The sequence below is a fragment of the Echiichthys vipera genome (assembly GCF_963691815.1).
Source record: "Echiichthys vipera genome assembly, chromosome: 16".
NCBI classification, from domain to species: domain Eukaryota; kingdom Metazoa; phylum Chordata; class Actinopteri; order Perciformes; family Trachinidae; genus Echiichthys; species Echiichthys vipera.
Window position 1 is genome coordinate 3,807,867 of NC_139841.1, and position 26,725 is coordinate 3,834,591.

At 40.4% G+C, this 26,725-nt stretch overlaps 1 protein-coding gene across 1 annotated transcript in view; it reads left to right on the forward strand.

Annotated features, from left to right (window-relative positions):
* The first annotated feature begins 4,861 nt into the window (after positions 1-4,861).
* chd1 (chromodomain helicase DNA binding protein 1) overlaps positions 4,862-26,725 on the forward strand; it is a 32,230-nt gene continuing 10,366 nt past the window's right edge. The window contains 20 exon segments of the mRNA XM_083929389.1: positions 4,862-5,032; positions 6,540-6,655; positions 11,374-11,581; positions 12,307-12,444; positions 12,654-12,850; positions 13,467-13,741; positions 14,327-14,552; positions 16,597-16,697; positions 16,807-16,985; positions 18,282-18,406; positions 18,624-18,840; positions 19,042-19,131; positions 19,707-19,897; positions 20,593-20,781; positions 23,021-23,183; positions 24,129-24,281; positions 24,386-24,457; positions 24,543-24,692; positions 25,308-25,456; positions 25,673-25,769. Coding sequence (XP_083785515.1) covers positions 6,603-6,655; positions 11,374-11,581; positions 12,307-12,444; positions 12,654-12,850; positions 13,467-13,741; positions 14,327-14,552; positions 16,597-16,697; positions 16,807-16,985; positions 18,282-18,406; positions 18,624-18,840; positions 19,042-19,131; positions 19,707-19,897; positions 20,593-20,781; positions 23,021-23,183; positions 24,129-24,281; positions 24,386-24,457; positions 24,543-24,692; positions 25,308-25,456; positions 25,673-25,769 — 2,973 coding nt within the window. The 5' untranslated portion in view covers positions 4,862-5,032; positions 6,540-6,602.

Below are 26,725 nucleotides of genomic sequence, written 5' to 3' on the forward strand. Positions count from 1 at the left end.
CTCAAGCATTTTATTCCATTTTCTTTTAGTATCCATCCATTTTATTTCCAGCTTTTTATTCAAAAAACTAAAAGGATTCCTTGTCTTCTTGTTCAGTGCTCTTTTCAACATGTACAGTTACATGTGACAATATACATGCAATGTTGTTTAAGTTAATAAGTGCTGATGTAAAAGGCAAGTACAGACAAGGCCGCTAAAATTAAAATAAATAATTTATTAAGTGGACATTGGGGATACAGCTATGCACTGATAGTAAAATGCAGAAGTTGCCTAACGTTCATACTGTTAGGATATCACATCTTTTTCCTAAATCAGATATTTAATACAGCCTGTTGGCACTGTTATTTACAAGTTGTTTTTGTTTTGATTTTGCATGTGATGAGATCGGATTTATGTCCTGAAATGACATGTACATGGGTTGCCTCGGCAACTGAGGCCTAGATTGTAGCCATGCTGGAGTTCTGAAGCAGCTTTGGCAGAAGCATGAACCATCTATAGCTAACTAGCCAGCCATCTGTTAAATTAGTAAAATTTCAGTATTAAAAAGTTCATTGCTGAAAAATAGATCAAAGCAGTCATAAAATCCATGTTAGTTCTACTTTAATTCAATCACTGATTTAACATGTGGGGCTGCATGGGTCTGAACAAAGAAGTGACCAACTCAAACAAAATAAATACAACTTCTTTGAATCAGACATTAGCTCATGTGCAATTGTATTTATGCACCACATGCAGGAAATTAAATCACACTCAGGAAAACGAGAAGCTCTCAAGGCGACATTTTATTGAGACTTTAAAATGTACAGAGCTTAAAATACAACTATGTACAGATTGATAAATTGGTGGACAAAGTGACCCCTGTAACAATTACTGTGAGCCTTTGTGCATCCTAAGCCCCTCAAAAATGTGATGGCACAGTAGAAAATAATAATAATTTCTTCAAAAACAATAGGTCCCCGACACTGGAAGACCATTGGCCCTTCCGTGCTTGGCCCTAAATATTTTATTGAAAAGGCAATCAAGCTAGCAAGTTAGAGGATTACATAAGAGCTAAACGTTAGCATTACCACAATCCCTCTGTTCTGGAAGCATCATAAGGAGAAATTCTCCTCCAAGCCTGTTTGCACTTAATTTTTGACATTAACAATCGGGGCTTAACTGTTTTTCTCAAGTAACTCAGCATTTAAAACCCAAAATAAGTCACAGAGATTCAGGACCCCTTATATCATAGCCATTTTCCTGCTCAGCTAGCTAGCTGGGAAAAATTGGCATGCAAATCTCACTGTGCAAAATACTCATTCAAATTCCCCACTGAAATAATAATTAATAAAGCCCTATTCACTATTTTTACACCCAACTCCACCCAAGTTATAGTAAGCCTTTACTCAAAAACGTATAAAATACAATTAATCAACAAACCAATGTTAACCAAGCTATATGTTAGCTTTAACCTTGCTAATGCTAGTGCATAACATTATCAATAAGACAGACGCTGTGTCCCAAATGTGACACATTGAGTATACTCAATTCCCCCAGTAAGTGCTGTCAGAAATCACACACTGCCCTTAGCACTTACCGGAAATGACAATCGTTTTTCTTCTTCTGTTTATTTTTCCAAAAGCTTTTCCGACAACTCTTCTGACTCATCACACCGCCAAAGATCCGGGAGATGTTTTTTACACTCCTAAAGGGAAACAGTATTCACCCTAGTTTCTGCTGCTCCGGGCATCAGCTATGCAAAGCAACCTCCTTTAACTGTGATGAGCAAAGCTAATAAACTAATCAGCAAAGAAAATACTCAAAACTTCCTGTGAATTTAGACATTTAGAATGTTTTCCTCTAGAATCTCTGCAGCAGTTGTCTCTGTCCTCCTTCGTCTGTTTTCACAGCATCCGTTAAACGCACAGATTGATTCTTGATCATTTCCCCATTGAAAAAGCAAAGGGTTATCAATATTGATTCAATATTTGGCTTTTCAACATCGAATAAGCAAAGAATTATCAACATCATTTAATATTACTTAGCCTTGAAAATTCAACCTCAACGAACATGATGATTCTGATGGACCAGTAGAAATGCTGCTACACTTCACTGTACTTTACTGTGACTAACTTACTTCAGTAAGAAAGGCTGCTACACTTCACTGTACTTTACTGTAACTAACTTACTTCAGTAAGGAAGGCTGCTACACTTCACTGTACTTTACTGTAACTAACTTACTTCAGTAAGAAAGGCTACTACACTTCACTGTACTTTACTGTGACTAACTTACTTCAGTAAGAAATGCTGCTACACTTCACTGTACTTTACTGTAACTAACTTACTTCAGTAAGAAAGGCTGCTACACTTCACTGTACTTTACTGTAACTAACTTACTTCAGTAAGAAAGGCTGCTACACTTCACTGTACTTTACTGTAACTAACTTACTTCAGTAAGAAATGCTGCTACACTTCACCGCACTTTACTGTAACTTACTTCAGTAAGAAAGGCTGCTACACTTCACTGCACTTTACTGTAACTAACTTACTTCAGTAAGAAATGCTGCTACACTTCACTGCACTTTACTGTAACTAACTTACTTCAGTAAGAAATGCTGCTACACTTCACTGTACTTTACTGTTACTTAGTTCAGTCAGAGATGCTGCTACATTTCACTGTGGTTTACTGTAACGTATCTCAGTAAGAAATGCTGCTACACTGTACTTTACTGAAACTTACTTCAGTAAGAAATGCTGCTACACTTCACTGTACTTTACTGTTACTTAGTTCAGTCAGGAATGCTGCTACATTTCACTGTGGTTTACTGTAACGTATCTCAGTAAGAAATGCTGCTACACTGTACTTTACTGAAACTTACTTCAGTAAGAAATGCTGCTACACTTCACTGTACTTTACCGTAACTTACTTCAGTAAGAAATGCTGCTACACTTCACTGTACTTTACCGTAACTTACTTCAGTAAGAAAGGCTGCTACACTTCACTGTACTTTACTGAAACTTACTTCAGTAAGAAATGCTGCTACATTTCACTGTACTTTACTCTTACTTAGTTCTGTAGGAAATGCTGCTACACTCCACTGTGTCATACTGTCACTTAGTTCTGTAGGAAATGCTGCTACATTTTTAACACTGTTATCACTTATAGCTCCTAACCACTTATTTAGTTTGTACTTATTTTATTTCAATATGCTGCTTAACTGCACAGTGCGTATTGTTGTATATTGTATATACCTACACTTAACCACAATGTCTGTTGCACTCTGTCACACTTAGTTATTGTTTGATTTATTTTACGTTAGCTTTATTTTAATTTGATTATGTTAGCTTATTGTCACTCTGATCCTTTCCCACCTTTGTATTGAATCTGTTGCACAATTATTTCCTCGGGATAAATAAAGCTTCTTGAATCCTGAATCTTGAATCTGCCCTGTGGACGGGTGGCCAGACGAACGGGCTGTAAAGGGGTGTCCGGCTAGCAAAGACACTCTTTAATGTTCTGACCACTGGCCTGTGTGCTTCATACACCATACTGCTATCTGAACTCAGACATTCATCTGCCAAGGTTTTGTATGTTTGATGTAGGGGAGCGCATCAGTGCTGATAGCCAACTTTGGTCCTTTCAATGCTATCAACTGTAGCCTATTCTTAACAGAAAATTGTATTATTTTAAAGATGTAGTATCAAAAAAAGTATTGATCCTTAAACCTGCTGCACAGTGTGTAATATTCAATTCAAATCATTTTGGATTTATTTTTTATTATTTTCTTTTTTTCTAGTACTGTAAGTGTTGTATTATTATTATTATTATTATTATTATTATATTTGTGTCTTTGTGTCTATACATATATCTTTGTATTTGTTAGGGCATGCATGACCAACGTTAATGTCTCATTACCATTATTACCTGTGTCAAAACCCACACCCTATTTGCTTGGTACTGCTCAGTAGGTGAGGGGAGGGCTGGGAGGTGGCAGTTGGGTGTAAACTGTCTCTCTGTCAGTACCTTGTTTCACAGAATTAATCTATGTGTCCATCCCATTTCATGTGGGTGTGTTGTATATATGTTATGTTCAAAATCTCACAAATAAATCATACAAAAAATATAAATGAACAATGTAGCGTTATTTCCCATGTATGCAATCATAGGCTTTTATTTAAGTCAAAATTATAATGCAATTTTCTAACCATTTGAAAATTAGAATGATAAGTGTACATTTTCAGTGGAATGAACTCCCCTATGGGTTTCCATTCAAATACTTGCTGAATTGGCTAGAACTGTAACTTAACTGGAATGTTCTCCATACTCAATGATTACTTTCCTCTCTTCACTCCCATTTGCTTCTTTTGCTCACCATATTGAATTTTTGATTTCCGACTGAATTATTCTCGGATCTAACTTGAGTCCATTCTCTTTGAATTCTTTGAATGGCTGATAAGATATTAGCAATTCAAACTGCACCGCTCCGGGACTCGGAGACGCCATTCCCCTTCCACCTGCCCTCCTGCAATGCTCCTTTTCGCAGCCATTTTCATAACGCGATTGTTGGGGCAAGCATTAACGTGTATTATTCATGTTTTCTGAAGAAGAATGTATTGTCTACAAATGTTGGCTGCCAGATGTTCGCTGCTGATGCAGTGTAGTGAGGCGCACAGTCGTTACGTCACTGTCCGGGGTTTCCTAGTGAAGTGAACCCTACGGCGTCATGGCGGAGGCCGGTTGTCGGAAGACCCTGGATTGAAATGCCAGCTTTCTACAATCGCAGTTGACCAACGAGCTCTGGACTTTGCGTACATCTAAATCGGGAAGGGGACTTACTTGTTTTTTTTTTTTTTGGAGGGAGAGGAAAAACAACATTGCATCAGTTGTACCGAACTGAATCGGTCGCGGCTGCGCTCCCTAACAGGGAGATAGATAGCTAGCGCAGGATAGCGTGAGCTATCGCAGCTGCTAGCTCGCTAGTTAAATAAAAGAAGAAAGGACCTCTGAAGCGGAGAGGCGGATTTAAACAACAGTTCCATTGGAGTTGGCCAGGTAACATAAAATAGCACAAGGTAACATCCAGTGTGGAGTTACTTATCCCCTAGTTCAGTTAGAAAGTAAGCTAACGTTGCATGTTGATGTGGTAAAAGCCGCGAGAAGTGAGCGGCGAATGAAAACAAGATGGAAGAGGTTGAAGTTAGGTTAGCTAGTTTGGGTTTGTGGGTTCAATAATGAATATTAAATACGTTTAGCACGCTTCTGTGGCTCACCATTTGCACATACATTTGCATAGTAACATTTCGTTGACAGTTTAACGCCCAGTATCGTTTATAATCGGGAAGTGGTCATCCCAGCGCATCCCTGCTAAGATAAACTAGCGCAAAGTTTTGTCATTTTGTTAGCTCTCGTGCTAGCCTCGTGCTTCACAACGTTGGCTAACGCGACTTTCCTTGGCAACCTCAGTAAACGCTGGGTTATCATCATCTCATTTCATGTCTGTTGAGCCCACGTTAACGCACAATAAGATACAAACATGTAACAACATTTGACCCGCATCGATGCGACACATATGCATTATAACGTGAACTTTTGCTATTACTGTGTTTCAGGTGTTGTGATTGTGTAACGCAGAGAGAATCATAACACTAGCACAACACATAAGCACTAGCAAACAGTTATTGGTCATACACAGGGGACGCTCAATATCCTGTAGTAACACAGTGGTCATTTATCAACCCGTTGGTGGTTATTCGATAGTACCAATTGCTGTTATCCGTTGGAATTGGAAGATAAAATATTGACTGGCGCATTACTGCCACCGTACCCGCCAAGAGCTAATACTGGCGTCACTAGCCGGTATTAGCTCTAGCTTGTAGCTAACAAGCTAGTCTTTAGCTACACTAAGACTAGATGGCACCAAGGATGGTATAAGTCCGTCTACTATAAGATGTTTTCTGGACTTGGGTATGGTTATGAGGTTATTTAGTGTTTAGACTTCCATATGAGCTCTGTGTGGATGAGAAAACACGCTGCTGCGCAGGCCTGATAGGCCTCTGCGGCCAGGCAACAGCTAGATGTAGCTTCAGCACATCTCTGTCCTGGTTTCAAATTGAGATTCCAGTATTCATAAATAATAATAAAAAATATTGTGTTTAGCTACAAAAACAGTTAACCTCGCATAGAACAAAAACGCAAATCATAAATTACTTTTAACACATTTTGGCGTTTTAAATATCTTGTGTGCAAGTTTATTGACAGCTCCACAAGGACAGCTCATTGGTTGAACTTTGATGCAGGGGTTAGAGTGGTCAGGGGTTAGAGTTTGTCAGTGATCATGTACCTAGCTGCAAATGCCTTTTACTTTGTAATTATGAGCATTCATACCTGCAGTGTGTTATTTTGCATTGTGCCAAATTTGAGAACAACTTTATTAGACACTCTACATGCATACTGCAGAGAAAGGATAATGTTACTGTAACTAGTCAGCTTTGATTATGGCACAATCCTGGCATTTCTAGACAGCGTTTCTAATGTTGGTCATGTGTATCTTCTCGTACAGGTTAACCACGTGGAACTTAATACTACAGGTTGTCAGGGGGGAGTCTATATTTTGGACTTCAACATGGCTGGACGCAGTGAGGATGAAAGTGTAAACAACAGCAGTGGAGAATCAAGGTAAATCAACTGATCATCTTTCAAAAAAGGACATCAAAGAAGTCTTAATGGTAGTGATTGTAATCTTTTGGCTTTATGGAGGGTATCATCTCAGATGACATAGCTGATAATATATTGAAAATATATTGTAAATTATCCTTACTTTTACACATTAGACTGGAGCAGAATAAGTTCACACCACAATTCAATTCAATTCAATATTATTTACAGTGCCAAATCATAACAAAAGTTATCTCAGGACACTTTACAGAGTAGGTAAAGACCACACTCTATGACTCATTTATGATAAACATAGACCCAACAATTCCTCTGTAGAGTACGGTGGCAACAAAAACCTTCCCTTTAACAGGCAGGAACGTCAGACAGACCCAGCTCTGTGGAGGACGCACATCTGTCTTGACCGGTTGGGGAGGAAGAAAAGGAGAAAGAAAGATAGAAAAGACAGACAGATTGACAGAGAGAGACAGACAGACACACTTCCAGAGATGCAAGCAACCAAAGCGTAACAGTAACTCACACTTGCCATTCTTACCGTGCCCAAGCACGAATGGCTGCTAAAGTCTAGTTCGTTTGACCAGTGTGAGTACAACTGCTCCTTGCCTAGGCACGACACGCTTCCCAGCCGGGGCCCGGTTGAAGGATGTGGGCTTTAGCAAAGCACGGACGCACATGTACGAGCATGTGCGTGTGCATGATCATTGACGGCGATCCTGGGACTATTTACTTACGACTGTTCCCTGTGATGGACATTTAAGAAGATGCCGTCGGAGGGTTCGTGGTGGTCTGATGGGGAGTGTTTACTGCAAAAAACTCTGAGGGGTGCAAGCAAGAAGCAATAGAGCCGAGGCTCAGATCTTTCCAAGTAATGTGAGTGCAAGCGGGCCTGGGAGGGATGGCAGTCACGCTAAAGCACAGCACAGATCATCTGTGCCAAGTGTAAACACACCCTAATTTCTATGTCTGAGACATTACCATTTTCAGTTTAAATTGCAAATTTTATTTTGGCAAACTCTTGTGTCATTGTCAAAGGCAACACACAACTGGCAACTGCAACATGATAAAAATAGATAGGCTGACATAACAAAAAGAGGGCTTATTATTTAGTTTTTGGTGAACCTTACCCTCTTCTTTCATCACACAAAATTATCTTCTCAAAGGTCACAAATGAAACAAAGTTTAAAATATAGATTTAAATATTTTAATAATTCATTAGTTACTTTGCCACATCCACATGAACCACCCCTCACATTGGCATATACAGTATTAGATTCTACACACAGCACCGACACAAACACTTAAAGGAATCATGGTGTTCATGTGTTTCCGATGCATGTAGTGGATTGGTTCGTAATAAAGGTCAATCCCCACATGGATAATTTAATCAGCGTTACCACATATGAATCCACTTATTAAAAATCAACAGAGAGAAGGAGCACAATTCTACAAGCAGAAATCAAAATCCCAATGCAAACTCAGTTTAAATCGGAGTAATGCCCAATGAGCCTCGCTCGGCAACAGAAAATGTCTTTTGAATACTTGTCCAAAAGGTCCAAATACTGTTCCCCAACAGAAAATGACCAAAGTTAAACCAAAAATGACTTTTCGGGGTCTCAAGCACAACAAAATAAAGAGTTAATTAATAAACAGGTAATTTTGTTTCAGTTGGTTTTTGTAGGAGAGAATCCTTTTGTCAAACAAAATAATAAAGGATCTCTGATGAAGTTTCAGCTTATTCCCCCCTCTCATTAGGGGTGTAGCCTCTTCAGAGAATCAGCGAAGTGCCGGCGTGCTCAGCAGGCCAGATCAGTTCGGGGCCAAGCACGAACATGTGTTGATACGCATCTTGCGACAGTGAACGCCCTCCTCCTGGTGCGAAACAAACTCCAAAATGGTGAACTCCTGGTTGGAGATGCCTGAATTTAAACAATGGCTAAAGCCTGTCGCTGAGAACATCTGGGGGGGGGGGGGTTACTATACTGTAAAAAGAAGATTAGCGTAGCCACGATGGGCAACAACACTGTAAAGTCCCTTGTGCACGGTGCTGGCCACAAGACTGCCGTTGGCCGCAGGGAAGCAGCAGCATCGCCAGTTTCTATGCTCCACCAGCGACACCTCTACCCAGGAACATAACAGCTGAACTAGCCCCGACAGCGGCCTCTGCCTCGTGGTCTGCCGACATCAGGGTGGCTGTGGGCTGCACGCTGAGGTTATTTGCTTTCTCAACTGTCACCACTCACTGAACTCAAACTAAAGCATTTCCGATATTTTCAAGTCAATGTGTCCGGATCGGGACATAGCTTAGACGTTTGCAGATGTGTTTAAAGGTTAAAATAAAAAACGGGGGGTTCTAACTTGCAACAACAACATGATGAACAAGAAGCAAGCTAAAATTAAGAGGGCTTATTATTTTGATTTCTTTTAACAAAATCTTCACCATTCTGCAACAACACCAAACTGTCTTCTTAAATGTAACAATTTTAAATATTTTTTTTTACATTTACTTTTCAAAATCCACACGAACCACCCTTTAATCCGCATAAGTTAGACCCACAGCCACTTATTAACAATGAAAATACATCGCTTTAAAAGCTGCTTCCGGTTACTCATGTGATTTACGACCAAGCCTGTACTGACAACGTTATGATCACTTCACCTTTCTCTCCTCTGTTCTGTGTCTGTGCAGTGCGACACAGAGCACCGCCATTTTAATGGAAGGCGTCTGCTACTCTGTAACAGGCATGCAGGCCTACGTCTGAGCCCAGGTCCCTGCCCGTGAATTTAGCCACCAAGTAAAGCCAAGCCCCCACCACAGAAACTTCCTGGTTGATCCATTTAGGAAGTGCCAAAAACTGCAGTTCTCCAAGTGTCCACTAGGAGTAGTTCGCACAATAGAGCAGTTTCTCATTGACCCCCATGGTAAACAGGCTGATTTTCACAGCAAAAAACATTCTAGTCTGTATGTTAAAGTTTAGAGGTTAAAGTTTATGAATAATTAGGGGCGCGGTCTCTTAAGTGACAGCTAGCCTCTGGCTTCTCCTCTGAGGCTAGTTGCCAGGATTAGCATCATTAGCATGCTAACCTTCATCTCGACCTGGACTGCGGTCATTCGTGTGTTGGTGTTTCCATAAGTGACAAGATGGTTTGTACTTCGATCAACTGTACAAACAGATGGTTTAGGAACACACCGTGTTAGCTCTGTTATGCTAATTAAGTAGCCGCACTTGCACAATGACTTGCAGGACAGCCTACTATCGATGGAACAGATTCAAATCTGGAGCAGCAGGAGGATTCGGGCTGTGAGGGTCGGTGTTTTACAGTCTATGAGCATGGTACTGGGCTTCATATCAGTTTAAATCATAAATCATTATTGCCGCCTGCTTGCAATCGACTCGTGAAGCCGGTGTAATCTCCGCTAGAGACATGCAAAATAAAAATAAATTACTCCCAGTCCTGGAAAAATCTCAACATTACGTTTAACTAGTAGCGCGTTCTATTAGCTGTTAGCTTAGCTAGCTAGTTATCTTGGTGCTAATGTGGCTAATTCAGTATACGTCAGCCAGATCTATCGTACGACGTATTTCCCTCCCCCCAAGGTCACATCAATGCCCTTTTTGGTAAGAGGAAATGAGGTGGAGTTAAAGTTTGACATTATGGTGACTCCTGCGGGCAAATATGATTGGATCAAGTTAAGAGAACGGACCTCGACAGAGAGGCTACGTTCATTTTTTTATACAGTCTATGGGTAAAATACGCGGCAGAGGACATTAATGATCATGTGAAATTTCAAAAACGGCGCTTATCACCACCCCTGCAGAATGAATATAAGAAAAACACTGATAGGAATGTATTGAAACGTTTTAGAAAATTTTCACACATTTGTGTAGATTTTTAAGCATTGTCACATCCTTAGTGTTGCCAGACATCCCTTCCTCTGTGGTGTCACCCCAGCTGCATTAATGTAGTTGTCTTGTAGTGCTTTTCGAATTGACAGGGATTAGATTCTGTTCCAGTTTTGGAGCATTTTGACCAAAAATAACTTGGTTCAGAATCTAAAAAGTTTGTTAGCACGTAAGCACGGTCGTAGCACTCTATGCACCCTAATAGCACACACAGCATATCAGCCTTACTGCACAAAGTGTTACATTTACTGCAGTTGTGCATTGTACATGCCCTCAGTTGCTGACTTATCCTTGATTACAATGGTTTTGCACAAAGCTATTGGGAAATGCGGGCTATTTTCGCTAGCACCACGGTTTAAATAATTCTGAAAGGAACCAGTTCAAGAACCTGTTCCTGTCAGTCGCAAATGCCTTTTATTGAAATACATGACAGGGCCGCCTCTCAATGTCTAAGTAAGTCAGTTACAAGCATTCTTGCAGCTACAATGTCTGAGTGCGTTAACATGGACATGAGTAACCCGTTATGATCAGATCCGGGTTACTGATATGTATGCATAAGGGAAATATGATTAACTTGATTTCTCTCTGCTTATATAAACACCATATCCTGAATAGGATTTTAAAACGGGTTATTCATGTCAATGTAAATGCACTCTGTGTCATCTGTTAAGTTGTACACATGGCCAAAATGCTACTTAAGTTTAGTAAAGGCCAAATGGGTAAAGTTTCAGTATGTGAAACTGATTAGATTTGCGGATGATTCATCTATTTATTACTAATGCACACATATGTATATTATTTTCTCTTCCCATGTGACAGTAATTCTGATGATGAATCTGGTTCTGGATCGGGCTCGGCATCAGGTTCTGCCTCAGGCTCCAGTTCCAGCTCCTCCAGCAGCAGCAGCCAATCAGGGAGCAGTGACTCAGGTAGTGGCTCAGACTCTGGCAGCCAGTCTGACTCGGACACAGAGAAATCCAAGGAGAAGATGGAACCGCCAAACAAGTCAAACATCGACGGAGCTGAGGTAAATAAATTGAGTTTCAAACCCATTAGCATAAACGGGCTCCTATTTTTTACTTAAACTGAACAGACTTAGACTTTTCTTTATTGATCCCTTTGGGATGAAATTGCGTTTCCAGCAGCTTACAAAAACACAAGGGCAGTATAAAAAACTACAGTATAGGATAACCAATAACCTCTTAGCTAAATAAATACAGAAAATATAAAAAAAAACAATAAACGGTAAACAATAAACTCTTTGTTAAATATATATAAAGTAGAGATATGAATACAGGTCAAATAAGATTCACGGAATGTTAAATCAGATAAGTTAAATGTAGAGGAAATGTATAAGATCAGATATGTATGACTGTGTATGACAGAAATGAGCAGTTAGAATAAATTATTGTACTTAAGTGGTGGATAAAGCTTTTGCACAAAAAAAGAATACAATTGTCCAAGTATGTATGAGTAGATTATTAATTGCATATGGAGAGAAAAATGAATTATTCTTTTTGGGTGTTTGTGACACAATGGTCGACTCTTGTCATGTTTTTACTACATGTTTATTTTATTTTTTAAAGATAATTTTTTTGGCAAAGGGACGCAGGTCGGAGTTGAGGACTCTTAACCTCTTTCTATGGGGCACTTGCTCTAACTGCTGAGCCGCGGGACGCCTACCCCTTACCAAGTCTTTTTAACCCGTTCACATATTTTTGGCTAACCATCCACTACACTCATTGATTGCAGTTCTGGAAGTCCAACCCAAGTATCCTAGCAGTGCAAAGATCTGCAATGCTCAGGAAACAGCAGCTTCAGCAGCAGCAGCAGCAGCAGCAGCAGCAGCAGCAACAGAGACGAAGCTCCTCAAATAGTGGATCTGATGAGGTTTGTTTCAAATTGATATCCGATACATTTTTTCTGTGTCGTTGGCATACCTGTAAACTGGTTGTCTTTCGGAGAACACTTTAGTTTTAAGTGCCAGCCAGGTCATTCATGTGGATCTAGAAGATCCAAAAGTTTTTTTTTTTAAATGGGGGATGACATTGGCGCTATGTGATTATACGTGAACTTTGTGTCCTGCTAATCTTTTCTAGGACTCGTCAAGTAGTGATGGATCTGACTCGTCAAGTGAATCCAAAAAGAGAAGAAATTCAGGCTCCTCTGACTCTGGATCAGGTTCTGGGTCTGGGAGTGGTTCTGGATCCAACTCATCTGCGGAGGACCGCAGCGATGAAACGGCATCAGACTATGAGCCTAGTCACAAAATCAAAAGCAGAAAGCCTCCAACCAAGTAAGTGGACCGCTGCCTTTTAATGGCCAACTGGGAACACCTTTGTAATGGACACTTGCCTTGGCCGTGTAGGTATTGATCATATGACCTATGATCTTTAAAGGACTACAGCTTTAACTCAGCTCATGCTGTGATGTTGATAGGTTTTTTTAGTGTAGTGTCAAGTACCATGATTAACAGATCAGTTAAAAGATCACAATCTGGATTCAGGCATGACAAATGGACTTGTACTTATAGCGCCTTTATAGTCTTCTGACAAGGTGCAGAAATTCAAAGATGGCATCTAATGTATCTAATCCTTCAAACAACCACACACCAATGTGCAGCAGGGGAGCAATCTTGTCTTTCGAATCTGCTCTTCCTCTAAGCCACAGCTGCCCGGCATGTGGGCAATCTCATTTCTGAGGGGCAACGATTCTGCCAGTTTTTTGCTTTGGATAGTTGCGTTGTCCCAGGTCTGAAAAAAAAAACAGGACCATGGAGGATGATCATTTTCTTAACAAATAAAGGCTTGAAACATTTAACTTTCTGTTTAATGAATCTAGAATTGAATTATAGAGGATGAATTAACCTTTCTACGCTATTCTAATTTTAAATGTTTTTTGTCATGTCGCAGGATGAATTTTCGAAATGGGAAGAAAAGCAGTACCCAGAAGAAGAAATCCCAGAATTGTTCTTCCTCCGAGGACGAGGATGAAAACTACAAGAAGGCGGCGTCTGCAGGGCCACGGAGGCAAGCCAAAGTCAACATCAGCTACAAGGAGGACGAGGAACTGAAGACTGATTCAGACGACCTGGTGGAAGTTCTGGGTGAAGATGTCCCGCAGCCTGAAGAAGACGAGTTTGAAACACTGGAGAAAGTGATGGACAGCAGGATAGGGAGGAAAAGAGGTATGAAACCTGGTGCTGAGACTAGCCAGGTATGGAATTTCATGTGAATTAATTTAGAGGAGATCAGGAGGTACCAGGAAGACTTCTTGGAAATTGCTGTGTGACAAAAACAGCTTTGTATTGTTCACCTTCTAAACAAAAGATTTAATGTTGTACTGAGTAGGATTTTCATCTTTTTAATAAAGTTAAGTTAATATCTATCAAATTGTGAGTTAAAACAATGGTGGTTGATCATGTGACCCACTAATGAAAGCACTTGTTGCCTCTTTGCTGAGTATTCCAATATCTGTCTGTGGAGACATCCCCTCTCTAAATGTAAATAATTCCCCATGTTAGTGACTGCTGACAGACGTTGGTCTGTCGGCCCAGATCGTCACTAACAGTTATGCTGCGTTCACTTGTTATCAGAAATGGGAAATTCCAACTCCTGAGTCAGGCTTGTAGTAAGAGCAGAAGTATAATAGGAACAAGATGCCCCTCGAAACAACATATTTCAATTCTTATGGAGTTCAACTTTCAGCCAAGTTTTATGGATGAATTAAGAAATATGTTGCACTGAATCCCTTTTCATTTTTTTCCTAACAGCAACCGGAAGTTCAACCACTGTATATGCTGTAGAAGCAGATGGGGACCCCAACACAGACTTCAATACCAACAAAGAGGCTGGTGACATCCAATATTTGATAAAGTGGAAGAACTGGGCCCATATCCACAACACCTGGGAGACAGAGGAGACACTCAAGCTACAGAACGTCAAGGGCATGAAGAAACTGGACAATTTCAAGAAGAAGGACCAGGACAAAAAGAGATGGTGAGAGCTTATTTAATGAACCAAGAACTTGTCTCTTTAGTAAACTTTATCACAATGTTACAAAGAGTTTCACACGCTGACCGTGAAAGCTGCCCAGTCTCCCCCTGACCACTGAGCCAGCAGGAAAGACTTACAATTTTGATGACAATCACACAACAGACAAAAGTAATTCAAGTCTCAGTGGCCAGCCGCCATGTAATGGCCATACCTGCCCAAACAATCGCTAATGTAACATGTCAAAATAGTGTGTACGTAAAGCCAAATGTCATCCAGTTGAACCTGTATTCAGTATGACAGGCCGCGTAACGGCAGGTTTTCATTGGGGGCGTAATCGTCACCGTGTATCCAGAGGCGGGTGAATTTACTTGTGGGACCCAGGTTTCTCTGTGGAAGTCAACAATTGATTTTGTTCCAACTTGCGAGCTGTTAGCCCGAGATCTGCCAACGAAGATCCGCTGCACATAATTAATTAACATGATCACCGACAAGAAGACGGCAGACTTTCACAGAGCTTCCGTTTTTTGATGTAAACTCCCTGTAAGCCACATAACTCCCATGCCATGAGACCTCTTTGTGACTCTAAAACAGCCCTCGGAAACCTCTGCCCATGTGACTGCTGACAATTACATCACCTTCATGGTAGGGCTGTACGATATTGAAAAAATGAATATCCCAATACATTTTCTCCATTTCACGATACACGATATATATCTCAATATCTTGGAATCTTCTTTAAAGGACCCCATGAAATCTCACCTTTACCCTTTACTGTTTTACTACAATCCCTGCAGATTATATACCATTCTCTGTTAACTTCACAGGTGATTCCATCAAAACATTTGATATTTTCATAGTGATTAATCACAATTGAGTTGAAGTAAGACTATTTTTTTTTTTATCCAAACAAAGCACAAGCTGCAAAAACAATCTTAAAAATGATAACAAAGGGGCAATATAAAACAGGGCTGCTCAGAACTCGGAGCAATGAAGTGCAAACTCAAGTGGAAACCTGAGAAAGAAAAGAACAGAAGTGCTTTGAACCAGGCAACTCGTATTTTTGGGATCTAGAGTTTTAATTCATTTTCGGAAGCCAGGATTTTCTACTTTACTTATTGGCATCATGTCTTCTCCATGAAATTGGTGACAGCATCTGTGATATCTCTCCATCGCTGACTGGTTTTCTCATATGGGGTGGCTTTGGAAAAAGTGGCAGCTATGGTCATTTGTTGAGCTGGTGGAGGCGTTTTAGCGGTTTTAGCCAGTGTGCACGATGTTCGGCGTTCAAGAGACTCTTCATACTGTAGCTGGTGAGTTTTTAGGTGATGAAACATATTTGTGGTGCTGCTGCCTTTCGTGACGACAATTTTTTTTTCTACACTTTGCATACGGGTATGACTTGCTCCACGTCCTCGTCTCGATATCCAAAAAAATTTCCAGATCACCGATTCCTTAATTCTGTTATGAACAAGCTATTCATCCGCTTCTATGTTTATTTTGTGGATTGAATTGGTTTAGGACACACTGTATACAATAGATTGAACGGCCTGAGCCGGCTGGCGCTGCACACTGAAAGAAACTAGAAAAGTCCCCTCCTTTCTGTGTGCGTGTGTGCTTATGTGTGTGTGTGTGTGTGAGTGTGTTTTCTACCCCCTCTGCCTGAGAGAGAGGGAGAAAGCCACCGGAGAATGTTTTAAACACAAAACCAAGACAAGTCTCCTCTGTCGCTTTACAAAAAAACAAAAAACAGATGACGATAAAATACTCAATACATACGATATAATAATTTTATGTATCTCACCCATCTATTTCAGATCTATATCAAGTACATTCAATATATCGCACAGCCCTACTTCATGGCTTAAGATTTTAAACACATTGACACACACCTAATTTATTTCAGTGGGGCTCTGTTGTTGCTATACAAACCTTGGTTTGTCTCTTTTTAATGATAAAAATAAGACGTTTTATTTAATACCCTCTGAAAAATAGTCTGGCTCAGATTAGTAATGGCTTATTTCTAACACTTTTTGTCTCCTCTCCCCAGGTTAAAGGCTGCTTCACCAGAGGATATAGAGTATTTCAATTGTCAGCAAGAATTGATGGATGACCTGCACTCTCAGTACCAGCTTGTAGAGCGAATCATAGGTGCGCTATCTACTGGGTTCATCACTTATTGTTTGTATGAAGCATTTTTACTCTGAATATATGTGACGGATTTGTGTAACTAAACAGATCTCTGAATTTTTTTGAGCAGGACATTCAAACCAGAAGTCAGCGGCTGGTTTCCCAGATTACCTGTGCAAGTGGCAGGGTTTACCATACTCCGAGTGTAGCTGGGAAGATGGTGCTCTGATTTCCAAAAAGTTCCAGAAATGCATCGATGACTACATGAGCAGAAACCAGTCCAAGAGCATTCCATCCAGAGACTGCAAGGTAATGCACTGCAGAGTCTCCATTGGCAGTATGTTGGTAATGCGTTACACTTCGGGACAGTGATCATTATGCATTTAGGGCCCATCCACACAGACGCGTGTTCCTGTAACGACACAACTTCAGTCTGGTTTAGTTGACCATCCACACGTAGCCGGTGTTATCGGAGCCTGGAAACTGTATCTTTTGAAACAGGGTCCCAGAGTGGGAAGATTTGAAAACACCCCCATGGCGTTGTCGTCTGGACGGTGAAACCTCATACTTTGTTAAACAATGACATCATCGCCCCACCTCCGACCTCTAACCCCGCTGCGTCACATAGCAACAGTGCTGCTGCGTGAGAGGAGAGAGAAGGACCCATAGACTGTTTACTGAACTGGACTCTGAGCCACATGCATGGGAATGAATTAGGCCGACCACAGATTTCTACCTTTTCCCTGATGCTCTGAATAAGGAGCTAAATGGTCTCTGGTCTCTTTTTATAAATAGAGTTGTTAAGCAGGTGTAAATCTAGAGAATTAGTGTCCGCCTGTGAGTGCTTTGGGACGGGGAAGGGGCTCCCAGCAGCACCCTCTGCTCCTTGAGGACACTAACTGCAGAGTGATTGGTGCATCAGAGTCCGAAACAGCACCAAAGTCTCCACTAACACCAGAAACAGTGACACATTTCTCTCTAGGATGGAGGAGGATTTGGGAAGTCTTTGACTTTGAAGAGAAACTCTCCGGTGTTTGTATTCTCCACAGCGTCTCCCCATCTCTTCTTCTCTGTTGTTGGTGTATTTCTGTGGCAGTTACAGCTCCACATCTAGGCCTGGCATGTTTACTACAGCGTTTTTAGTCGGTTTCACTGGTTTCGTGTGGGCGCAGATATTTCTTGAGTCCAGGTCGCGCGGACGGAAAACCTTTTAAGAACGACAGAGAAAACGACTTTTCTTCCTCCCCAACTGATGCAGACAGATGTCCGTCCTCCATAGAGCTGGGTCTGTTCAACGTTCCTGCCTGTTAAAGGGATGGTTTTCTGTGCCACTGTGTACTCAATGGGGCAATTGTTGGGTCTATGTAAACCATAGATAAGTCATAGTGTGGTTTATACCTACTCTCTAAAGTGTCCTGAGATAGCTTTTGTTATGATTTCACTGTAAATAATAATTAAATAATAATTGAATTGAAAGAAATGTCCTTTTCGATCGTGTGGACGTACAATTAGTCTAACTTGTGGGATCTCTTCTTTGTCTGAAATTAACTGAACTGTGAGTTTTACTCAAACACTCACCTTACCTACTGTTGTTGTTTCCTGTAGGTGCTCAAACAGAGACCCAGGTTTATGCCTATGAAGAAGCAGCCAGCTTACATAGGAGGTGATGGACTGGATCTCCGAGACTACCAGTTGGATAGTTTGAACTGGATGGCCCACTCCTGGTGCAAGTATGACTTATGCAATACTTTATTCTTAACTTGCATCACCTGAATGTCTATTCTGTAATTATGGAGGGGGGGTTCCCAGCTAAGTTATAGTGGCAAATAATATATAAAAATGCAATGTATCCCATGGTCATATGCTGAATGCACCACCATTCAGCTGTGTGTAGCAGACACAATTTGAGCTTTTGCTGTCTCTCTTCTGCTTTGATTTCATTCATAGAGGAAACAGCTGCATCCTTGCTGATGAAATGGGTTTAGGCAAAACCATCCAGACAATCGGCTTCCTCAACTACCTGTTTAATGACCACCAGCTGTATGGACCCTTCTTGCTGGTTGTGCCTCTCTCTACACTAACCTCCTGGCAGAGAGAAATTCAGCTCTGGGCTCCTCAGATGAATGTTGTGGTCTACCTGGGAGACATCGGCAGCAGGAACATGGTATGGTGGTTCAAACACCTGTTGCATACATACACAGTAGGGGGAAACATCACTTTCTATTGATAGAATAGACATACATACTTGGGTTTTCCTGTAATGGAAGGTTAAGATGTATGTGTACAAGCAAGAAAGGTATCGGTTTATTAATGACTGTCTTAACATGTTTCGTGTTTCCTTTCCTCCTGTGTTTTCATTGAATAGATCAGGACACATGAGTGGATGCATGTCCATAACAAGAGACTGAAATTTAACATCCTTCTCACAACATACGAGATTCTTCTCAAAGACAAGGTAAGCAGTAAGGGTGTAATGGTACACTAAAGTCACAGTTCGGTATGTACCCCAGTTTTGAAGTCACGGTACAGGGCAGTACGCTTCATAGTTAAGGGGGAAAATGAAAAAAACTGCTTTGTTGTCAGAACAAACATAAGTTTCATTATTAAACAATTAAACACAACCGTTAAACCGCCTTAGCTGTCAGTATGAAAACATACAAATAAAGTGAAGAACAAATATAAAAAAATACTGCTGCAATTCTCTCATTAATAAAATACTTCTTAAATAATTGCAGCTGCAGCATTCACTTAAGTTATGGCATTTGCCCGTTCTGAATTCCCAGGTAGGGGTTGTTGAAATAGTGTCTGGAGCTGGGTTTACACAGCTCGTTTTTTTTTCTCTCACAGCAATAGTGATGGTAACACATTGCCTTTTTAAATGTGCGTGCATCTTCATAATTAATCTGGAATCCAAAGTTATCCCACATTTAGGATTTGAATGACACGAGGGAAGTCTGCAAGCTCCGGTTTCATGTTGTGGTTCGGCACGCAATTACATGTAAAACTTGTAATGTGTATGTGTTTCTCCAGTCTTTTTTGGGCAGTGTTAACTGGGCCTTCATTGGTGTGGACGAGGCACACAGACTGAAGAACGATGACTCCCTTCTCTACAAGACCATGATGGACTTCAAGTCCAATCACAGGCTTCTGATCACGGGAACGCCACTGCAGAATTCCCTGAAAGAACTCTGGTCCCTGCTGCACTTCATTATGCCTGAGAAGTAGGCCATTTCAATTGTTATGCTTTAATATAACCGTATCCTGATTTTCCACTGCATAGCACGGCTCGTCTCAGCTTGCTTTTGGTACCAGGTACTTTTTTCAATTTCTCAGGATTCTTAGCTGATCGTCATAGCGACGCTGTGTGAAACTGCCGTGACACAAACACAGTGTGTTCTCTCGCCCGGACCCTATCATCTGCTCCCAAACAGTGAAACGTCAGATTCGCTGTCACCTTTTTCACCTCTTGTGTGTTTGCAGATCTTGATACCAACTGTGTTAATTTCTCACGTTTCAAAGCCCCTTTCACATAAAAAATAATGATCAGCAGCATGATACCAAAATGTGAAGGTACAACCAATTTTTTTTTTTATAAGAGCAGAGTGCTAGCAACTACTTTTTCTAAACCCAGTCAGAACAAAGAATCTGGGCCTAATTTCTCACTATCAAAAGTAATTCCCTTTTTTTCCACAACATCACATTAAAAAGGTCATGATACAGTATATAGTGGTATATGAATTTATCACAAAATGTTTTATGGTAAACCTATGAGACCCCTAATCACAAAGTAAATATGTAATCAGTTTTAGCCTGATTTGCTTCTAAGGAGGAATAAATAAGAAATGTTGTCCTGCACCATGAGTTGACTGTATTGCTACACCATCACTGATGTGTGTTGTATGTCTTGTTTACCAAGGTTTCACTCTTGGGAGCTGTTTGAGGAGGCGCATGGTAAAGGCAGGGACTCGGGCTACACCAGTCTGCACAAAGAGCTGGAACCTTTTTTACTGCGCCGAGTCAAGAAGGATGTGGAGAAATCTCTTCCTGCCAAAGTGGAGCAGATCCTCCGAGTTGAGATGAGTGCTATCCAAAAACAGTATTACAAGTAAGTGCTGGACACTGCCCTTTCATTTAAAAACATTTTTCATTATTATGTAAATCAGGAACGAACTTAAGGTTATGGAAGGGTATTTGGATTTCATTGATTTTACTCCTGCTACTACTCTTATCAGATCTTTGTCTCTGCTAGCAGCTGATTTTACAGTTGAGAACATTACCATGGATGTTTATGAACGACACTCCTGTACACCTGGTGCAAGAGATGTGGACTTGAGTTTGTGACACAGGATTAAGTCGCACACAAATGTGACTTGAGACTTGACTTGGACTCTCCCCTACAGTAATCTCACGATACCATATATATCACAATATTCAGCTAACGATACAATTCGATTTGATATGATGCACTTACATAATTTTCTGAAAGATTTTAAAGGGACAGTATGATTTTGGTGACATCTTGTGAGGGTTCCATTGACTGGGATTAAAATAATAAAAACTGAAAGAATCAATTGCACAAATATGGCTCTGACTACACAGCAGAGATGGGAATATACTTTGCTTTTATTTACTTTATCGCTAACACAAGTTCTATGCAAAGACACTTGCAGCACCACCACAGCTCTCTGCTAAAATCAACCCCCCTAAAGAAAATACTGACATTTTAAAAGTGTTAAAATCTCGTAGTGTTTCACTCTCGTGGACTCAATATTGTTTTTTGTTTCTTCACACCCCTTATTCTGAATGTATGGTATATTTTTTTATATTGTGCTGTCATGAGAGCGATGGTGCTGTCTGTTTACCTTCTATTTCGCATCTTCAAAAGTGCACAATTAAAATGTGACATTGAATTAGAAACAGCACATTGTAGTTTCTGCTTTGTGGTTGCACCCCTAAAATGGTCGGTTGGGGGCCACAGTGCTCCTAGTGAAAAAAGTTAGTCTGGAGCCCTGCTCTGAGGGGAAGTCCGAGTCAAGTCTCAAGACTCTGAGGGAAGCAGCAAGTCCTAATCCAGTCTCTTATGTTTTTAATAGTGCACTGTATTATATAATTACACAAAGCCCCAACTAATGAGAGTTTATAATCTAGTGTAAATAAAGAAAGTCTGCTGCTCCCTTTACTGAACTTATCACAGACGCACCAGAAACTCCAGGTCCTGCTCTCACTGGAGGATTTCAAGACATTTGATAATAACTAGGAGGCAGCACATATTCTGTATTATGTTTTCATGATTATGATTTGAATATATATTTGCTGTTTTAACTTGTTCTAATTTTATTGTATTATAGTCATGTATTTTGTATTGGCTGGTCATTGTGTTTGTCACAAACGCTGTCAGTCGTGCTGCTGTCTGAAAAAAAGAGATGTTTAATGTCAGTAAGCTGTTCCTGTTAAATCAATACAAAATCCTCCAGCTTCTCTAACACAGTGTAATGGTTAAAGCTAACAAGGCAGAAACATTAACGTTATGTGGTCAACAATAAACCTGTAATGTAAACTTGCCTTTAGCTGACATTAATAATTAACAAGTATTTCTTACATTTTAACGCTGTTAGCCAGTAGATGGAGGCAGCACCGGCAAGAAAACACTTTTCAAAAATTTGGAATTAAATGAACGGCAATCTAAAAATGAATCTCTCACAAAGCTAACATTAGTAACAAGCTAACCCTAATAGTTTATGCAGCTGAGCTTAACACAGACGTTGCTCTCTGTGATTCTTTAGTTTAAACTGGGCCTGGAATTATTAAAGCCAAACAATGTGACAATCTGTGTCATGTGATAAATTGACTTGTACTATAGAGCTCCTTTTGAGTCTTCTGACCACTTAAGGTGCTTTTACACTTCTTGTCACATTCACCCACTTACACACACATTCATACACTAATGGCAGAGGCTACCATATGCGGACTAGAAGAGCTGGGGATAGAACCGCTGATCCTTCAAATGGAGGACGACCCGCTCCACCTCTGTTCACAGCTGCGACTGTTGCGTGGATGTGGCGCTGGTGGAGTCGATGGAATATGAACCAGGAAGGCCAGTTTAAAGCCGGTTCTTGTGCAATTATTGCTGCGCCGGTGAAAACCTCATTGAAATGAATGAGGATCCAGAGTTTTGATGCAGAGATGTCTGAACATATGACCATACTCTCAAATCTGTGGAAGTGCCCTGCAACTTGTCACTATGGAAGAGTACATTTCTAGTTAATCTAATTTTGTTGCTATACATTTGAGCATAATTGGTAAAATAGTATAGTAATATATGTGTGTCTTCTGTTTATGATCAGATGGATCCTGACCAGGAATTACAAGGCTCTGAGTAAAGGTACCAAAGGCAGCACATCAGGCTTCCTGAACATCATGATGGAGCTGAAGAAGTGTTGTAATCACTGTTACCTTATCAAGCCCCCAGAAGACAACGAGTTCCTTAACAGAGCTGAAGCCTTACAGGTCTGTTTATTTGATCATATTGTGTCGCCTTTTTTATTCTAACAGTGTTTCGTTTTTCATTTAAGAATTAAGTTTAAATCAAAAATAAAGTGAGCATATATAATCAATGATCAGGTCTGATCATTTTGGAGTTCCCCTAGTGTTTTCACATGTAAACAAACATACATATGTTAGCAGCATGTTTAAAGGAAGATAATTACTATGTGTCATGTGTCAGCGTATGCTAAACAACAGTGAAACCCAGAAAATGATTAAAAACCGTGCAAGTAAGCTAAATAAGTAAGTAAGGGGAGCTATCAAATCTTTTTGTTATCAAGTTCTACCGGTTATTCTACTGATTAATCCATTAATCAAGTATTTAGACATTAGCTATTTCAAGGTGCAGTTGTGGAACTTTGTTTTTAGGATTCTCCTAATTGACACATTAAAATTGCTTGATTTTTAGTCTGAGTCGTCCTTAATTGAAATTCAGTCATTTTTAGGATCCTTCCAAAATCAAAGAATAAAGACATTACCCTCACAATTTAGTGGGATTTCTTAATTTAAAAGCGATACAGTTAACATGTTTTATACCTCCTGTGAATATAATCCAATTAATCTTATTTCAATATATGAATTTTGTATGTACTCTGTGTTAAACACCTTATTTTAAAAACACGGGCTACTTCAATGCATTTACCATAAAGATCAGAATACTGGGGGAACTCAATTTTAGCAGTGGATGTTTGGCTAAAGAAGATGTGAGTGACGGTTAGCTTATTGCAGAAACATCATACAATTGTTAACACTGTGTAAGAAAATTTGACTTCTGCTGTTAACCCATCCAAAGCAAACCCTTCAACATATGTAAGCCAAGGATCGATGGACACAGAGTTGAAAATATTAATTCCATGATATTACTACAGAGGATTTACCAGTAAGCGTTTGCCTCTCTTCCTCTGACAGCAACTGATCCGCAGCAGTGGAAAGCTAGTTCTTTTGGACAAACTTCTGGTGCGTTTGAGGGAGCGAGGCCACAGAGTTCTCATCTTCTCCCAGATGGTACGGATGCTGGATATCCTGGCTGATTACCTGAAGAGCCGACAGTTCCTCTTTCAGGTAGCTCCACACTATTATTGCATAACACAATTTTGTTACCGCTAACCAGAAAAAAATAAAATGGCGTCTACACCTTTCTGAATTTGAAATGTTGTAAATTTTAGAGATTAGACGGCTCAATCAAAGGGGAGATGAGGAAGCAGGCGTTGGATCATTTCAATGCTGAAGGCTCAGAGGTAAGTTCAGTGCCCCTGCCCTGTATATGCACAGTAAATGCAGTTAGTGCTTCATTTGAATGAATGGTAAAATTTGTTTGTCCAGGATTTCTGCTTCTTACTATCAACACGTGCGGGTGGTCTGGGTATCAATCTGGCATCGGCTGACACAGTAGTCATTTTTGACTCGGACTGGAACCCCCAGAATGATCTCCAGGCCCAGGCCAGAGCCCACAGGATTGGGCAGAAAAGACAGGTAAGCTGATAGTAAGCTATCCAAGATGGCCAGTCTTATTTTAGTAGAGCCAGACGGAATTTCACCAGTGAGAGCTCTGGCTCTTTGTCACCATCTGTTGGCTGTGTCGAAGTACTGACACCAGTGAGTCCAATACCATTCTATCCCTCTGATTCAGATGAATGTGAGGATAGCTTGTAAAGGGCTGAGGACCCTTACATTCTCCATTAAAGTCGCAATCCGCAACAATGTTTGAAAATCGACAGCACCTGTATCATCCTGTCCACTCAGCGCAGTTCACAGTTTGTGCACATGCCCAGACTTGCCGACTGCACCTCTAATATGCCTATAGCATGGAGTTCATCAGTCATGTTTGAGTATTGATCAATATTCATTGTGTTTATAGCTTTTGTGGCCTGGAATGTCTGTGAAGCACTCACCCCATGAATGTTGGATGAGGATTAAAATATGAAATGTTATTGCCCTACACTACAGTTCTCTTCTCCCATTCAGATCCTACGTAGTAATCATAAATTATCTACCTTATCCAAATGCACTGCCAGTATGTGTTTAAATGCTTTTACATTAACATACACAGTAATCTCAACATCCCACTGTTTGCTTGTGGACTGGCAGGTGAATATCTACCGTCTGGTGACAAAAGGCTCAGTGGAGGAGGAAATCATTGAGCGGGCGAAGAAGAAAATGGTGCTGGACCACCTGGTCATTCAGAGGATGGACACTACAGGAAAGACTGTCCTCGACACCGGCGCTGCTCCATCCAGGCAAGCAACACATGCTGCATTCTGCTGCTTAACTGCCTTTCCTCCTATTGCCTACATCCCTCTTGAACTAAAACGTCTGTGCTTGTTGTTTTTGGGGTGACAGAGGAGTTCACCCTAAAAACAAATTGAGATTGCATCATTATTGTTTGTGGTCCTCTCAAAGGTTTCCGTTACACTTTGCTTTTATCTCACTTGAGTGTGTTTTAATACATACAGTTCAGCACCGTTCAACAAGGAGGAGCTGTCTTCCATCCTGAAGTTTGGTGCTGAGGAGCTTTTCAAAGAGCCAGAGGGTGAGGAGCAGGAGCCTCAGGTATGTAGTCATATACTGAATTATGTATGTGCGAGGGGGTCGACCCATATTGGGGGGGTTTCAGGGCCGATACCGATTATTAGCAGTTAAAGAGAGCGATAACAGTATTTGGAACCGATATGCATTTACAGTTAAATGAATGTCTTGCATTGAAAATCGTACTTATGTAAATGTATTATCAACAATAATATACTTGATGTAACAAAAGTAAAAGTGCATTTCAGAATGATATATTGTCTACTGGATTATAACCATTACTGTGTTCATCACTTAAATGTTGCAGCTGGTAAAGGTGGAGCTCATTTTAAGTGATACTGAACCTGTACGCTTACTTTTAACTGAGTCATCTAGGTCAAATACATTTCAAGAATAAAAAGTGGTATTTTGCCTCCAAAATCAGATGGAGTAAGTTTATTAGCAAGTATTTATTAAGTACTAGACAAGAACCTTAGATGTACTAGGACAGTAGTTAAGTCAATATACTAACAGAGGCCTCACATACAGTTGTGTTATGCCTAAAGTTTATTTCCCTCATTTCTATAACCTTACAAGAAACAACTTCAGGACATTTCAGAAACATTGTTATTAACACACCTATATATCTCTGATCATTCTGGGATCATTGTTTTTGGCAATAAAGAGAAGAGGGTTGCTGTCAGTAAACACCTTGAGTCACTGTCTTAAGAAACTAAAGACCAAGTCCAAAACCTTGGCGTGGTGATAGACTCAGATCTGACCTTCATTAGCCATATCCAATCAATCACCAAATCAGCCTTTTATCAACTCAACAACATATCCAGAACTAATCAGGAGAAGCTGATTCATGCTTTCATCTCCAATAGACTTGACTACTGTACCGGTCTTCTGACAGGACCCCCCCCCCCCCCCACATGAATGACATGTTAGTAGAGTATAAACCCAGTAGAGCTCTGAGATCTAGTCAGATAGTGGAGCAC